Source organism: Geotrypetes seraphini, chromosome 13 (assembly GCF_902459505.1).
Source record: "Geotrypetes seraphini chromosome 13, aGeoSer1.1, whole genome shotgun sequence".
Lineage (NCBI taxonomy): Eukaryota > Metazoa > Chordata > Amphibia > Gymnophiona > Dermophiidae > Geotrypetes > Geotrypetes seraphini.
The window spans coordinates 69,716,580-69,733,240 of record NC_047096.1 but is presented as its reverse complement, the minus strand read 5'-3'; the positions used below and the strand labels follow the sequence as shown (position 1 = coordinate 69,733,240).

The window sequence follows — 16,661 nt, the reverse complement described above, 5'->3', positions numbered from 1 at the left end:
ATGGAAGATTAGATTAGGTAAGTGTATTAATGAATAAGCAGCTTTCAAGGTTCATTGATCGTTTTTCCTTTCTACATGATACTCAGTTTGGGTTTCAACCCAAACACAGTACAGAGCTGCTATTGCTAACATTAACAACTAGGTGAATCAAGGTTATCAATCTATTTTGTTACAATTTGATATCGGTGTATCTTTTGACTCAGTCGATCATATTTTGCTGATCAATAAATTGAGCGAGTTGGGTATAGGTGGATTTGTTCTTAATTGGTTTAACACTTTTTTAGTAAACAGGAATTATAGGATGCTGAAGGACCATTTCTAGAAGCTGGGCTGCTTTCTGTGGAGTGCCACAGGGCTCTTTATTTCTCCTACGCTTTTTAATATCTTTATGAATACTCTGCAAAAAGTACGTTTGTCAGCCGAAGTTTATATGTCATCCTATGCTGATTTTTTTAATTAATTCCATTAAGTTCAAACAAGGATGACATTTCAGCTAAGATCACTGATTGCATGAATAGAATTTGAGTTTGGGCTTTTACTAAATTGAATGCAAGTAAGATGAAGGTTCTTTGTTTTCATAATTCACTAACTTCTGTTCTTTTTTTTTTTTATATAATTTATATTCCGCGTGTCCTATAATTCTATGCGGATTGCAAATTATTCAGATACTCAAGCATTTTTCCCTAACTGTCCCATTGGGTTCCCATTCTATCTAATATACCTGAGGTAATGGGGATTAAGTGACTTGTCCAGGGTCACAAGGAGTAGTGCAGGATTCAAACCCACAACCTCAGGGTGCTGAGGCTATAGCTCTAACCACTGCACCACACACTTCCACCATTCTTTCATTTCTTACTCTACAATCAGGTACTACCCTGCAAGTAGAGAAAACATCCAAAGTTCTTTTAGACTCTTCCCTTACATTTGAAGATCAAATTTCTAATTTATGGAGGATGCTTTACATAATTTACACTAGTGAAGTCGTGCTTTTTTGAACATCATTTTGCACTGTTAGTTCAGATGTTAGTGTTACCTCAACTTGATTGCTGTAATTCTTTATATTTGAACTTAACATCAAAACTGATCAAAAAATTGTAGTTGGTCCAGAATACTGTGGTTAGATTAATTTGTAGTCTAAGAAGATATGAAAGTGTTGCATTTGCGTATAAGAATCTTCATTGGTTATCGGTTGAGAGGCAAATTAGTTTTAAATCAGCTTGCATAGTTCATCATATATTAAAGATTGACTCTTCAGATAATCTGATTTTGCTTTTTTTCTCATTTGCATTTTTCTTCAATCAGATTATGTGATACTTTATTACTACATTTTCCACAGACTAGAGAAGTACGGTATAAACCACAGTTCAACTCCTCTTTTGCTTATACTGCTATTACAGTTTGGAATAATTTACTTGTTTTACATTAGGACTGATATCAATTATTTAAGGTTTTGAAAACTTTTCTATGATTTGTTGTAATACTCATGTTATGATGATATTTTAATTATTGATTGCCTTGAACCTTTTTGGTATAGTGCAATTAATAAATTGTATATTAGATTAGATTAGGTGTTTATTTACTTATCAATTTTAAACCTTATTTGAACCGGAATATGATGATGATTGTGGCCTGTTTTTTTTGTTTGTTTGTTTTGCATAGACTTTGGGTTAGACCAAGCAGAACAGAGCAGTCATGTTTCGAAATAGTCTGAAGATGCTTCTTACAGGTGGGAAATCAAACCGCAAAAGTCGTTCCACTGGTAAGTGAGAAAAAATATTTTTATCCAGTATCTTCTACCAGCTTGAATCAGTGTGCTTTTAGTCAGACAAAATTATGCTTTGGCAGTGGTGTTGCTCTAGTGCTCTATGTCAGTTTAAATAAGGATATCATCAACCATTCCTGCAGGTGTTTGAATATAGATGACTGCAGTGAAAAGGCCCTAATACAATTTGACACAATGCCCTTCATGAAAATGCAAAATATAGAAAAGAACTGCAGATTTATAACAATTGGGTGAAACTTGCACACCAGAAAAGCTTCTCTTAAAAATAAGAGAGAGTGAATGCTAAATAAAAATCACAACATATGTGTTAAAAAAAAAAAAAAACCCTCCAAAACCCATGATGGTTTTTAGTTGTACTGTGGGAGTATTTTTGAGAAATGTTCCAGAATAGGAAAGACAATCCCATGTATCGTGTATGTGTATTTTAAGGTTTGTGAAAATGTCAGAGGAAAAACAGCTTTGAATTGTTCTGCTGATTATAGAAGCTAACTGAAGTCATGAATTCGGTGTGAAGCATTTATAATAAATGTTACTTTAATTATCTTCTGAGGTTTTGTTGATGGCTGATGGGCTACAGTGTATGTGCTTGAGGAATTTCATTTTATGTCTGTTCATACTGCAGCAAGTTTGCTGTCAGGCTATTAGATCAATACTTCTCTTGGTAATGAGATCCTGTGTATTTCATGGCTGGATATCATATTTTTATGTAGGAAAAGAGATGATATAGAATCATTACAGATTTGTAATAAAAGAATTAAAACGAAACCTCAAGCTACATATTCCAGTGTGATTGGATTTGAATTTTTGGTAATGCTATATAAAGGATTGACATACAGTAGAATATATTAAAGAATGTTTATTTGGCTTTCAATAGGAAACACGTTACTTGATTTATGGTACATAATAGATTGTTTTCTGCACCTAGGGTGTGAAAGTGTGAGGCCTATGGAGAATTTTTAATTACTGGGTTTTTAAAAAATATTTAACAGGTTCAGTGATTTTTTATTTTTTTTTTAGTAAAGCATAAAAGCTTGTCAAAAATTCAATTAATCTTTATAAAGCTGAATCAGTTGGAAAATGTGCTAAGAAGTAGGCACTTTTTATGCCATTTAAAAATCACTAAAAACATGAAAACACCTAATTGTAGAACCCTCCAAAGACATATAATTGTCTGAAAAATAAATACAGTGGTGCCTCGCACAACGAACGCTGCACACAACGAACTTCATGTCTTCATTCACACAACGAACTTCGTTTCACACAACGAACTTCACACAACGAACTTCGTTTCACACAACGAACTTCGTTTCACACAACGAACTTCGTTTCACACAACGAACTTCGTTTCACACAACGAAGTCGCCCGAGTTGCCGATGTATTGCATCCTTCCGCGCAGGCACTGCAGGCAGTCGTTAGTCACTGCGCTTAACTGCCCTCTCTCACTGTATACAGTCGTCCTTTTAAGATAAACTCAATATTTTTTATATATCATGGCTTCTAAAAAAAGCAGGAAGGTGATTTCTGTTGAAATGAAACGGGAAATAATTAGAAGGAGTGAATGTGGGGTAAAACAGTGTGACCTCGTCAAAGAGTTTGGCCTCAGCAAGACCACCATTTTCACCATTTTGACAAATTTATCTTTTTTTATGTCATCTTAGCATATTTTATGCTGCAGAACGAATTATTTTTTTTAACATGTATTGTTATGGGAAAATGCGTTTCACATAACGAACTTTTCGCATAACAAACTTGCTCCTGGAACGAATTAAGTTCGTTGTGTGAGGCACCACTGTATCTAAATTTATACTTTATAAGACACCTAAGATCAGAAGCTGTAGTTTATTTTCTACCTGATTAAGCATGGAGGAACATGTCTATGTTGGGAGTCTATAATGTTTTGGAACTTGTAGCAGGCAGAGGTAACAACAGAAAAATCACTCAGAAAGTAACTATTCTGGATTCGCCTCAAATAGGATTAATTGCACCTAATGTCCCTATGATTCTGTATAATTGCTGCCTTATTTAAAGGAAGGTTAGCAAAGTGTGATTATAAATTATTTTATTAGATGACAAAAATACTGATCTCGGAAGCTAAGCAGGGTCAAGCCTGATTAGTCCTTCGATGAAAGACCACTTGGGAAATTCCAGGTGTTAAAGAAGAGCAGTGTCCAAGAGACAAGAGAGCATGTGTGAATCATCGCTCAGTGATCATTTGCAGTGCACTCTAGACTGCTGCTGGTTGAACTCCCATTTCTGCTCTATTCTCGATTATTAACCCACTGAGGAGTTATGTTTGTTAATATTAGTTTGTTCCTGACTTTATCCCAGGCAAGCAGGCAGCCTATTCTCACATGTGGGTGACATAATCCACGGAGCTCGGATGCGGACAGCCTCGCAAGCAGACTTACTTATAGAAACTCAGAAGCTTTGAGTCTGCTGCACCACGCATGCCTGAGTACCTTCCTGCCCAGCACAGGGCGCTTCTTCTCAGTTCTCAGTTTTCTGTGGAGCCGAGAAGTCTGTCTTTGATGCTCTACGCTGAACTTAGTTCGCTTCGTGCCTTCTCTTCAGTGCGGTTCGTGTTTTATTTTTATTACGGGGTCGCTGTGCTTTTCTTTTTGTTATTGTAAAAAAAAATAAAATTATTTTTTCATCAACTGACTGGCGGGACCTGCAGCACGCCCTCAGCCTGCGGGCTTCGAGTTTACGGCGGCTATCTTTCCTTCTTTGTTCCGGCCGGTCATGGGCTTCAAAAAGTGTAGCCAGTGCTAGCGTGCAATCTTCCTCACTGACCCACACCACCGGTGTCTTCAGTGCCTGGGGCTCGACTATTGCCCAGAGTTAGAGAATGACACGGGGAAAAAATCTGTCCCCGTCACTGCACCGTTCCCGGCCCACCATCCTCTGCACCGCCCCGTCACCGCCGTTCCCTTCACCGCCCCGTCACTGTCACCGCCATCCCTTTCACCGCCCCGTCACCGCCACTGCCATCCCATTCACCGCCCCGTCACCGTCCCCGCAGCATCCATATAAGTCTCAGTACTGCGAAACACCAAGAAGACAGAAGAGAGTTCTGCCACTACTACTACTGCACTGAGAATCTGTTTCAGTGTCTCTGCCCTGTAGTAAAATCCGAACATAAAATAAATCAATTAACTTGTCCTCTCTTTCAATGACGTATCCCCCATGTTCACCTATAGCTCGAATCAGGTCAATTGTGCACACTAAAAATGCAGGAGAATCTGGAACGTGAGCGCAGGCAGGCAGTGATACAAAAACAGCAGACACCCGACCAACTGCAGTGTTCCGCCATCTCCCTCCCTCCATCTCACCTTAGATGTAGAGTATGCCGGCTTACTTTTTCGCCCAGCCGCATGTGCGGGTGCTCATTTGTTCAATATTCTCCTCTGACGCAACCGGATGAGCCTTTGGGACAGTCAGGGAACTCTAAGTACTTTCTCTTCATCTTAATTAATCTTACTTATTGCATTTCTTCTGTTTCTACTGTAAACCGCTTAGAACCTCACGGTACAGCGGTATATAAGAAATAAAATTATTATTATTATTATTTTCAACCTTTTTACACCCGTGGACTGGCAGAAATAAAAGAATTATTTTGTGGACCGGCAAACTACTAGGACTAAAATTTTAAAACCCTGTTTCCGCCCAATCTCCGCAAGCTCAGTCACCTCAGTAACTATAGAAAAATAGACAAATATAGTGGAAAATATAGACAGCAGATATAAATTCTCAAAACTGACACATTTTGATCACTAAATTGAAAATAAAATCATTTTTCCTACCTTTGCTGTCTGGTGATTGATTTCATGAGTCTCTGGTTGTGTTTCCTTCTGTCTGTGTATCCTTTCTCTCATTTCTTTCTTTCTGCACTCAAGCCCAAGAATTGTCCCTTTCTATTCCCTCCCTCTTTTCTTCCTATGTCCTTAGTGCCCCCGGTGCCTCCTTCCCATGTCTTTAGTGCCCCCAGTGCTTCCTTCCCATGTCCTTAGTGCCCCCAGTGCCTCCTACCCATGTCTTTAGTGCCCCAGTGCCTCCTTCCCATGTCCTTAGTGCCCCTTCCTGTCTTTAGTGCTCCCAGTGCCTCCTCCCCATGTCTTTAGTGCCCCAGTGCCTCCTTCCCATGTCCTTAGTGCCCCTTCCTGTCTTTAGTGCTCCCAGTGCCTCCTTCCCATGTCTTTAGTGCCCCTAGTGCCTCCTTCCTATGTCCCTCTCACTGCCTTCCACACTTTGTCCCACCCCCACCCCCGAAGCCTGCTTGCCTGTGCCTGTCTACCTTTCTCCCTCCCTAGCTAAAGCCAGCCTGCTGCCTCCCTGCCGCTCAAAAAAAAAAAAAAAAAAGCCTCCGTCCTTTTCCCCTTCTCTTACCGCCATGCTGCAGCTGCTAAAGCCAGAAGTCTTCTTTCCGACTCAATTCTGAAGTCGGAGAGGACGTTCTGGGCCAGCCAGGCAATTGGCTGGCCCAGAACGTCCTCTCCGACATCAGAATTGACGTCGGATAGACTTCCTGTCGGCTTTAGTAGCTGCAGCATGGCAGAAAGAGCAGGAGAAAAGGAGAGGCTTTTTTTTTTTTCTTTGCACGGACCGGCAGAAATTCAACCGGCGGTGCTCTTCCAATTCAAAGGTGAGGTGGAGGGAGGGAGATGGCGGGGACCGCGCGATCTTGATTGCCTCACTGCGGGGACAAGTCCATTCACCGCTCCACGGGGCGGTGAATGGCCTTGTTCCCGTCCCGCAGAGGCCACTATTTTTTCTTCCCCATTTTGGCGGTTTACCCGCGGCTAGCCGCGGCTAACCGCCACCATGTCATTCTCTACCCAGAGTCATGCGTTCACTGTGCTACCCTTCAACCTCGAGCCTTCAAATGTCATCGGGTTCAAGTGGAGATTTTTAGTATGGGGTGTCTCCACAACTCCGACCTCGAGTCTCATCACACCTTTCTCATTTGGATCGTATTCAGCCTCGAGTAAATCTGCCAAGTCATCTCCTGAGCTTTCCTCATGTCAGATACTTAAGCAGATGGTTCTGGCGGTGGTCCTCAAGCTACCCAAGCATCACTCCTACAAGTCGAAGCATGGTTCCTCTGCCACCTCGGAGCCTTTAGCCTCAGCAAGTGGTCCGGTTTCAGACTCGGATCCACAATTGTAGGCTACTATCCAGACCATTTTAGAGTGGGAATTTGTTCAGTTACTGAGCAAATACAGTCCTGCCTCGACTCTGCTTCCTGCAGTCCAGCCTGGGCACTCAACAGTCCCACTAGATGTCAAGTCCTTGCCTGTGCCTCGAGCTGAATCTACACACTCTATGCAAGGAGTCGAGTCTTTGCAAGTTTCTGATCTGGAATCTAAGAACATAAGAAACGCCTTCACCGGATCAGACCCTAGGTCCATCTAGTCCGGCGACCCGTACACGCCAAGCCAGGTGCTCCCAGATGGAGACGCTGATTACCCGTATCCCTCAATGTGATTTGCAAGGAGGTGTGCATCCAACTTGCGCTTGAAACCCAGAATGGTAATCTCCATCACAACCTCCTCTGGGAGAGCATTCCAAGCGTCCACCACTCGCTGTGCGAAACAGAACTTCCTGACATTTGTCCTGAGCCTGCTGCCCCTCAGCTTCAGTCCATGATCTCTTGTCCGTGTCACATTTTACAATGTGAATAACAATGTTTCTTGCTCTATTTTGCTAAATCCTTTTAGTATTTTAAAAGTCTCTATCATATCCCCTCACAGTCTCCTCTTTTCAAGGGTGAACAGTCCCAGTTTTCCGAGGCGTTCTTTGTAGCTCAAATTTTCCATACCTTTTACTAGCTTCATGGCTCGCCTCTGCACCCTTTCCAACATGGTGATATCCTTTTTTAGGTATGGAGACCAGTGTTGGACACAGTATTCCAAGTGTGGTCTGACAATCGCTTTGTAAAGTGGCATTATAACGGTCGCCGATCTACTCGTGATCCCCTTCTTTATCATGCCCAGCATTCTGTTTGCTTCTTTGCTGCTGCTGCGCATTGAGCCGACGGTTTCAAGTTCCTGTCTATCAGTACCCCCAGGTCCCTTTCTTGTTCGCTTATGCCCAATGTTACAACTAACATTTTATATTCATGTTCCTTATTTTTCCTACCTAGGTGCATCACCTTGCATTTGTCTATGTTAATCTTCATCTGCTACTTTTCTGCCCATTCCTCCATTTGGTATAGATCCTTCTGGAGATCTTCGCTATCCTTTTGTGACCCAACTGCCCGACATAGTTTTGTGTCATCTGCAAACTTGATTATATTACTTGTTGTTTCCTCTTCCAGGTCATTTATGAAGATATTGAATAAGATGGGCCCAAGAACCAAGCCTTGGGGCACGCCGCTAGTCACCTTCTCCCAGTCTGAGAATTTCCCATTTATGCTTACCCTCTGCAATCTGTTCTCTAGCCATTTGCCTATCCATCTGAGTACGTCCCCTTATATTCCGTGACTTAGTAGTTTCCTCATAAGCCTTGCGTGCGGGACCTTGTCGAACGCTTTCCGGAAATCCAAGAAAATTATATCCACACTCTATGCAAGGAGTCGAGTCTTTGCGAGTGTCTGGTCTGGAATCTACACACTCTATGCAAGGAGTCGAGTCTTTGCAAGTATCTCGACTGCAATCCTCACACTGCATACAAGGAGTCGAGTCTTTGGGAGTGCTTTGAGATTTCTCGATCCAAACCACTGAGTCTATGAGGTTTTGATCTACAGCTTCCAGCCCTATACCCGCACCAAAGGTATTGCCCATTTCAAGGCACAGGGCAAAGTCTCCTCGACCTTGTATGAGATCTGCTTCCAGGCAGCACTCTCTTCGCCGGTCGAGGCATTCATTGAGGCACAGGTCCTCTTACAGAGAGAAGCCTTCCTCGTTCAGGCCTTCCAGTTCTTCCAGGCCTCCAACCCCTCGATCGAGATCACCAATAGCAGAACCTGAGGACTCAGCTGATTCCAGTACCTCATCCCAGTCTGTCTATTTGTTGGGATACCAATACTCCAGAGAGGCCTCACCTTCATTTTCCACTCGAGGCACCTCGATGTCATCGAGTCCCTCTCGAGGCCATGCTTTGGCAGATCAATTGTCCTTTTCCTCCTTCCTCCGTCAAATGGCTGAGGACCTGGATCTTAAATTGGACGCTAGGTACTCTAAGGAGTATTTAGAGGAAATGAGTATGCCTCGACCTCCTCCAGAGTCTCTCAAGCTTCCTCTTAACAGGCTTCTGTCTCAAACTTTCAAACGCAACTTGGAGACTCATGCTATCCCTGCTGTTCCAGGCAAGTTGGAATCAAGATATAGAACTCTACATTGCAAGGGCTTTGAGAACTCTCAACTATCTCATCAATCCCTTCTTGTGTAATCTTCATTGAAGAGGAGTCATCCTTCCAGGGTCTATGCTACCGTACCTATCCCAGCCGACAGATCCTGGGCTGCCTTTGAGCATGTATCCGAATCCCTCATCCTTAAACTCTGCCTCAAACTGAAATCTTGCAATTGTTCTTTAGACCCTTTCCCCTCCTACCTCTACGAGGAAATACCCACTCAGGCCATCTCTTCCATTACCATACTCCTAAACTCCGCCCTACATTCGGACCTTTTCTCCCTAGAAATGGGCCATATCGCCTTAACCGCTCTATTGAAAAAACCCGACCTCGACCCTTCCACACCATCCAGCTATCGCCCAATAGCAAATATCCCTCTCCTAACCAAGATGCTTGAGTCCATCATATCGACCCAACTCTCATCCTATCTAGAGAAATTCTTCATTCTCCTACCTTACCAATATGGCTTTCGCCCCAACTTCAGCATCGAATCCCTATTGACCTCCCTAATTTCCAAGGTTCAACAACTTCATTCCCGCAACAAGTTCGCCATCCTCCTGCAATTTGATCTTTCTGCCGCTTTCGACGTTGTTCACCATGATATTCTAATTTACCAACTCTACGAGATTGGCATCACCTCTACAGTCCTTGAATGGTTCTCAAAATTCCTCCGTTCCCGATCCTACATTGTCAACATGAATGGCACCTCATCCTCCCCCTGGAAACCAATCTGTGGAGTCCCGCAAGGGTCACCTTTATCTCCTATCCTTTTCAACATTTATATGATCTCTCTAAAACTCCTCCATCTATCCCCCCTTGAAACAATCTACACCTATGCTGATGACATCCTTGTCCTCCTCGAGACTGACTCGAACCTCACTAATCTCTCAGGGAGCATATCCTCTTGTATCTCGAACCTCCAATCTTGGGCCCACACCGTCCAAATGAAATTGAATGAATCCAAGACAAAACTACTTTGGCTCGGCCCAAAATTAGTTCAGCTACCCACCTCAATCCCACTGTCCTCTGGCTCTACTCTGCAGCTCGAACTCTCCAGCAAGGTCCTGGGCGTTATCATTGATTCTACATTGTCCTTCAATGACCACCTCAACTCTCTGGTGTCCCAACTGCCCTACACAGTTTTGTGTCGTCCGCAAACTTGATTAAATTACCTGTTTCTTCTTCTCAGTCGTTTATAAAAATATTGAACAAGATTGGCCCAAGAATTGAACCCTGGGGCACACCGCTTGTCACTTTTTCCCAATCCAAGAACTTCCCATTTATGCCCACCCTCTGCAATCTGTTTTCCAACCATCCGCCTATCCATCTTAGTATATCCTCTTCTATTCCATGGCTTTGTAGTTTCTTCAGAAGCCTTGCATGTGGAACCTTGTCGAATGCTTTCTGGAAGTCCAAGTATATTATATCTACCGGTTCACCGTTATCGATTTGTTTGTTCACCTCCTCAAAAAATTGAATTAAATTTGTCAAACATGACTTCCCTTTCCTGAAGCCTTGTTGTCTAGCTCTCATCAGGTCATGATTTTCCAGGTGTTGCACTATGCTATCCTTTATTAGTGCTTCAACCATCTTCCCTGGAACCAATATAAGACTCACAGGTCTATAGTTGCCCGGTTCTCCTCTCGATCCTTTTTTGAAGATTGGGATGACATTCGCTATCTTCCAGGCTTCTGGTATTTGCCCGGTTCTGATCGACAAGTTAGCTAGGGATTGTAATAGTTCTCTGATTTCTACTTTAAGCTCCTTTAGCACTCTCGGATGAATTCCATCTGGTCCAGGGGATTTGTCACTTTTTAGTTTGTCGATCTGATAGTATATCTTGTCCAAATCCACATACACAGTGGTGAGGCTTTCCTCTATTTCTCCTTCGAATACTTTCCCTGTTTCAGGTATTGATGCTGTGCCCTCCTTGGTAAAGACAGATGCAAAGAATGAGTTTAGCCTATCCGCAATCTGTTTGTCTTCCTTGATACACCCTTTTCTTCCTTGGTCATCGAGAAGGCCTACTGCCTCCTTTGCTGATTTCTTCCCTTTTATATATCTAAAAAAGGGCTTGAAGTTTTTGGCTTCTTGCGCTATCTTTTCCTCATAGGCCTTTTTGCCATCTCTTACTGCCTTGTGACACCTCTTCTGGTCAACCTTGTGACTGTTCCAGGCCTCCGTTGTGTGTTCACGTTTCCATTTTTTAAATGAGTTCTTCTTTTCCCTTACAGCATCCTTCACCTCTTTAGTTAACCAAGCTGGTTCACCTTTGTTCTTATTTTTCTTTCCTTTGGATATCTGCGGAATGTAGAGATTCTGCGCTTCGGTGATGGTATTCTTTAGTAGGGATCATGCTTGATCGACCGTTTTGATTTTGGCTGTCCTGTTTTAGAGCCTTTTTTTAACCATAACTCTCATGCTGTCGTATTTCCCTTTTCTGTAGTTAAAGGTCATGGTTTGAGTCTTGGTTTGTTTCCCTTTCCCGATGCCGATTTTAAATTTGATCACGCTGTGATCGCTCGTTCCCAATGGAACCGTGACCTCTACATCTGTTGTCCTTCCAGTTATGCCATTTAGGACCAAGTCCAAGGTTGCGGTTCCTCTTGTCGGTTCTTCCACCATTTGTTCTAGGAAGCAGTCCCCTTTCATTTCCAGGAACATTGATTCCCTGCTGCAGTTTGAGGTTCCTCGGTTCCAGTTTATCCCCGGAAAGTTGAAGTCTCCAATGATCGTTACATTACCTGTTCTACATCCATTATTGATTTCCTCTATCATTTCTACATCTATATCTTCCGTCTGTCCTGGGGGTCGATAGTAGAGGCCTATTTTTATGTCTGCTTCATTTAGCCTTGGAAACTTTATCCAGAGGGATTCCAGTTTTTCTTTTCCTTCCGTTTTTCCTTCTCTGATAGACTCTATTCTTTCTTGGACATACAGGGCAATACCTCCCCCTTTTTGCCCTATTCTATCTCTTCTATATAGTTTGTATCTCTGCAGTACTGTGTCCCATTTGTTTTCCTCGTTCCACCATGTTTCTGTTATTCTGATGATATCCAGTTCTTCTCGTTTTGCTAGGGCCTCCAGTTCTCCCATTTTGTTTCTCAAGCTTCTGGCATTCGTGTACATACATTTGAGCTCCCTTTGCGCATTCGTGTACATACAATTGAGTTCCTTCGGTGGTACCTTCCTGAACTTTTTAGTCTTCACGTCCCATCTTGTATCTATTTGCGCTTTTTCTCTGTTATTTTCGATTTCAGCATGCTCTTCCCCTTTATCTGAGCAGTTGCTTGTAGTTCCTTCTTTGGGATCTACTGATGCCCGGGCCATTGACTGTCGGCTCTCCCCTGATCCTTAGTTTAAAGCCCTCTCAATGGTCTTCTTCATGTTTTCAGCCAAGACTCTTGCTCCTCGCTTGGTGAGGTGTAGGCCGTCCCTTCTATAGTATCTGCCATTTCCCCAGAATGCCGTCCAATTACGCACAAAGTCGAACCCCTCCTCATCACACCATCTTCTCATCCAGGCGTTGATTGCTCGCAGTTCATCCTGTCTCTTTCCATCCGCTCTCGGTACCGGGAGGATTTCAGAGAAGGCCACTTTCACCTCCCTGACCTTCAGATCTTGTTTGACAAACTTGCTGCCAAGGCAGGATTAACCAATAGGCCAAGTAGGCACGTGCCTAGGGCCCGAAATGGTCAGGGGGGCCCAATGAAGGAGGGCAACAACATTGTTTTTTCCAAACGGTGAAGGGCCCCTCCAGCATCGATCAGCAATGTGGGCCCCACCCCGATCGGCAATGCGGGCCCAACCCCGATCGGCAACGCTGGACCCACCCCATCGACGGAAAGTAAGACAAACAAGCAATGCGCGTAAGAAAGGCAGTGGGAACTGTAATTGTGCAAGCAGTGCTGCTTGCCCAAACTTCCCTCTGACGCAGCTTCCTGTTTCCGCCTGGGTGCATGGTGGGGTGGGGAGGGGCAGGGGGTCCAGTGTACTTGTGTGCCTAGGGGCCCTCGACGAATTAATCCTACCCTGCTTGCTGCACTTCTTCGAGGGAGTAAACAGGCAGATAGACAAGGGCAACCCGGTCGACATTGTATATCTGGACTTTCAGAAGGGTTCAACAAGGTTCCTCATGAACGACTACTTCGGAAAATTGTGAGTCATGGAATCGAGGGAGAAATACTTACGTGGATTAAAAACTGGCTGGAGCATAGGAAACAGAGAGTGGGGAGTAAATGGGCAATACTCAGACTGGAAGAGTATCACCAGTGGGGTGCCGCAGGGCTTGGTGCTTGGACCCGTACTCTTCAACATCTTTATAAACGATCTGGACATAGGTACGACGAGCGAGGTGATTAAATTTGCGGATGACACGAAGTTATTCAGAGTAGTGAAGACGCAGAGGGATTGCGAAGATCTACAACGTGACATAATCAGGCTCGAGGAATGGACATCGACATGGCAAATGAGATTCAACGTGGTAAGTGTAAAGTGATGCATGTTGCTTAACAAAAATCTCAAGCAAGAGTACAGGATGTCCGGGGCAGTACTTGGAGAGACCTCCCAGGAAAGGGACTTGGGAGTTCTGATCGACAAGTCGATGAAGCCGTGTACGCAATGTGTGGCGGCGGCGGCAAAAAGGGCGAACAGAATGCTAGGAATGATAAAAAAGGGGATCACGAACAGATCGGAGAAGGTTATCATGCTGCTGTACACCCTCAGCTGGAGTACTGTGTATAACACTGGTCACAGTACATGAAGAAGGACACGGTACTACTCGAAAGGGTCCAGAGAAAAGCGACTAAGATGGTTAAGGAGTTGGAGGAGCTGCCGTACAGCAACAGATTAGAGAAACTGGGCCTCTTCTCCCTCGAACAGAGGAGATTGAGAGGGGACATGATCAAAACATTCAAGATACTGAAGGGGATAGACTTAGTGGATAAGGACAGGTTGTTCACCCTCTCCAAGGTAGGGAGAACGAGAGGGCACTCTAAAGTTGAAAGGGGATAGATTCCGTACAAACATAAGGAAGTTCTTCTTCACCCAGAGAGTGGTGGAAAACTGGAATGCTCTCCTGGAGGCTGTCATATAGGAAAACACCCTCCAGGGATTCAAGACAAAGTTAGACAAGTTTCTACTGAACAAGGACATATGCTGGTAGGGCTAGTCTCAGTTAGGGCACTGGTCTTTGACCAAAAGGGCCGCTGTGTGAGCGGACTGCTGGGCATGATGGACCACTGGTCTGACCCAGGAGCAGCATCTCTTATGTTCTTATTTGAACACTGTTGTATTCTTCATGACATTATCCCCATAAACTTGGACTAATGTTCCTGATTTCACTTCCACCCTTGCTAAGTTTAACAAGAAACTTAATGTTTGTTCATTGCTCTAATTCAAGCTCTGACATTCTCGCGATGGCACAGAAAAGCATGCAACAACAATAATGAACGCCACTCAGCAAGACACTGCCACACGTCAACACAAGTTGTTTGTACAGTGCTGCCAACATAAGTGCATGTTCATGAACTTAATTATCGGACCTTGTATCTACAGATGCAGCATTATATTCAGTTATTGCGAGAGATGCAGGGTGGATGTCCATTTTTCACCTCGTTAAACATACTTTTTATGCAAATGCCTGCAAATCATAACAAACTGGTGGTGCAGTACAGATTATGGAGGCAGAAGAGACCATTGCCATGCACATCTGGAGCTCTTTACTGGGCGAAGACATCACAGAACATAAGCGCGCTCTCTGCTTCACTTCCACCTTCCACATTACTCCCAATGTGGACTTTCAAAAATTTTAATTCAAGCTCTTGATAATACTTATATTACTAAGCTTAGAGTGAAATCTATGGGTCTTTGGGACTTGGACACATGGAATAGAGGGAGATATACTAAGATGGATAGGCAATTGGCAATTGTCTGAAGAACAGGAAGCAGAGAGTGGACATAAATGGGAAATTCTCGGACTGGGAGAAAGTGACTAGCGGTGTGCCCCAGGGCTCGGTACTTGGGCTCATCTTATTTAATATTTTCATCAATGACCTAGAAGAAGGAACATCCAGTGAGATCATCAAGTTTGCAGACAACACAAAACTATGCCGAGCAATCAGATCGCAGGATAGCGAGGAACTCCAGAGTGACTTGTGTCAGTTAGAGAAATGGGCGGAGAAATTGCAGATGAAGTTTAATGTGGAAAAATGCAAAGTAATGCATTTAGGCAGAAAGAACAAGGAACACGAGTATAGAATGTCAGGTGCAATTCTGGGTAAGAGTGAACAAGAAAAGGACCTTGGGTGTACTGATATATAGGACCCTGAAGCCGTCGGCACAATGCATGGCAGCGGCAAAGAAAGCAAATAGAATGTTAGGCATGATAAAGAAAGGAATCACGAGTAGATCGGAGAAAGTTATAATGCCGCTTTATAGAGTGATGGTGAGACCACACTTGGAATACTGTGTCCAACATTGGTCTCCCAACCTAAAGAAGGATATAAAACTGCTGGAGAGGGTGCAGAGATGAGCAACGAAGTTAGTTAATGGTATGGAGAACTTGGAATACAAGGAACGACTTAAGAGACTGGAATTGTTCTCCCTTGAGAAGAGGAGACTGCAAAGGGATATGATCGAGACTTTCAAAATACTTAAGGGACTTGACAAAGTAGAGCAGGACAAAAAATTATTTACAATGTCTAATGTGATATGGACAAGAGGACATGGACTGAAGCTAAGGGGGGACAAGTCTAGGATGAATTTCAGGAAGTTCTGCTTTGCACAGCGGGTGGTGGACACCTGGAATGCTCTCCCAGAGGAGGTTATTGCGGAATCCACCGCGTGTGTGGATCACCGGACTTGGTGGACCGAAGGTCAGATCCGGAGATGGCAGTTCTTATAGGTGTCAGAGGAGTCAATATAGTGCAGCATTTTCTGGAATGTCCCATGCTATAAGTACCATATATACTTGAATATTAAACCGAGATTTGGGGGCAAAAAAATGGCTCAAAATGGAGATCTCTGTTTATATTCAGGTCCTCTGGTCTGCATGTTCCCCCGCCCGGACCCATTGCAGGCCTCCTGCAGACCTGCCTTAGCCCTGGTGGTCCAGCGGTGAGCCAGGACAGGAGTGATCTTTCCTATGTCCTGTCCCAGCCAACTGTAAACTATTCCACCACCCTCCTGCATCCCGGACCTGTTGCAGGCCTGCTGCAGGCCTGATTGAGTCTTGGTGGTACAGCAGTGAGCTGGGACAGGAGTGATCTTTTCCGTGTCCTGTCCTGGCCAACTGTTAACCACCCTGCCACCCCCCTGTCTCCCAGACCCATTGCAGGCCTTCCGCCTCCACAATGATCATGTAAGTAAATTGAATCTGCATTTTACTTCATTGTGGTCCAGTGGTGAGCTGGGACAGGAGCAATCCTTCCCACATCCTGTCCTGGCCAACTGTTAACCACCACCCCACCCTCCCGCCTCCCGGACCCCTCAACAACATACCTTTGAACCCTGGTGGTCTAGCGAGA

General features: G+C 44.0%; 1 protein-coding gene across 5 annotated transcripts in view; it reads left to right on the top strand.

The window, feature by feature from the left end:
- The window catches only part of TANC2 (tetratricopeptide repeat, ankyrin repeat and coiled-coil containing 2), a 460,847-nt gene that overhangs the window by 96,550 nt on the left and 347,636 nt on the right, over positions 1 to 16,661 (top strand). For all 5 annotated transcript variants that reach the window (XM_033917627.1, XM_033917630.1, XM_033917629.1 and 2 more), the window contains one exon: positions 1,660 to 1,759. In XM_033917627.1, coding sequence (XP_033773518.1) covers positions 1,693 to 1,759 — 67 coding nt within the window. In that variant the 5' untranslated portion in view covers positions 1,660 to 1,692. The remainder of the gene's footprint in view (positions 1 to 1,659; positions 1,760 to 16,661) is intronic.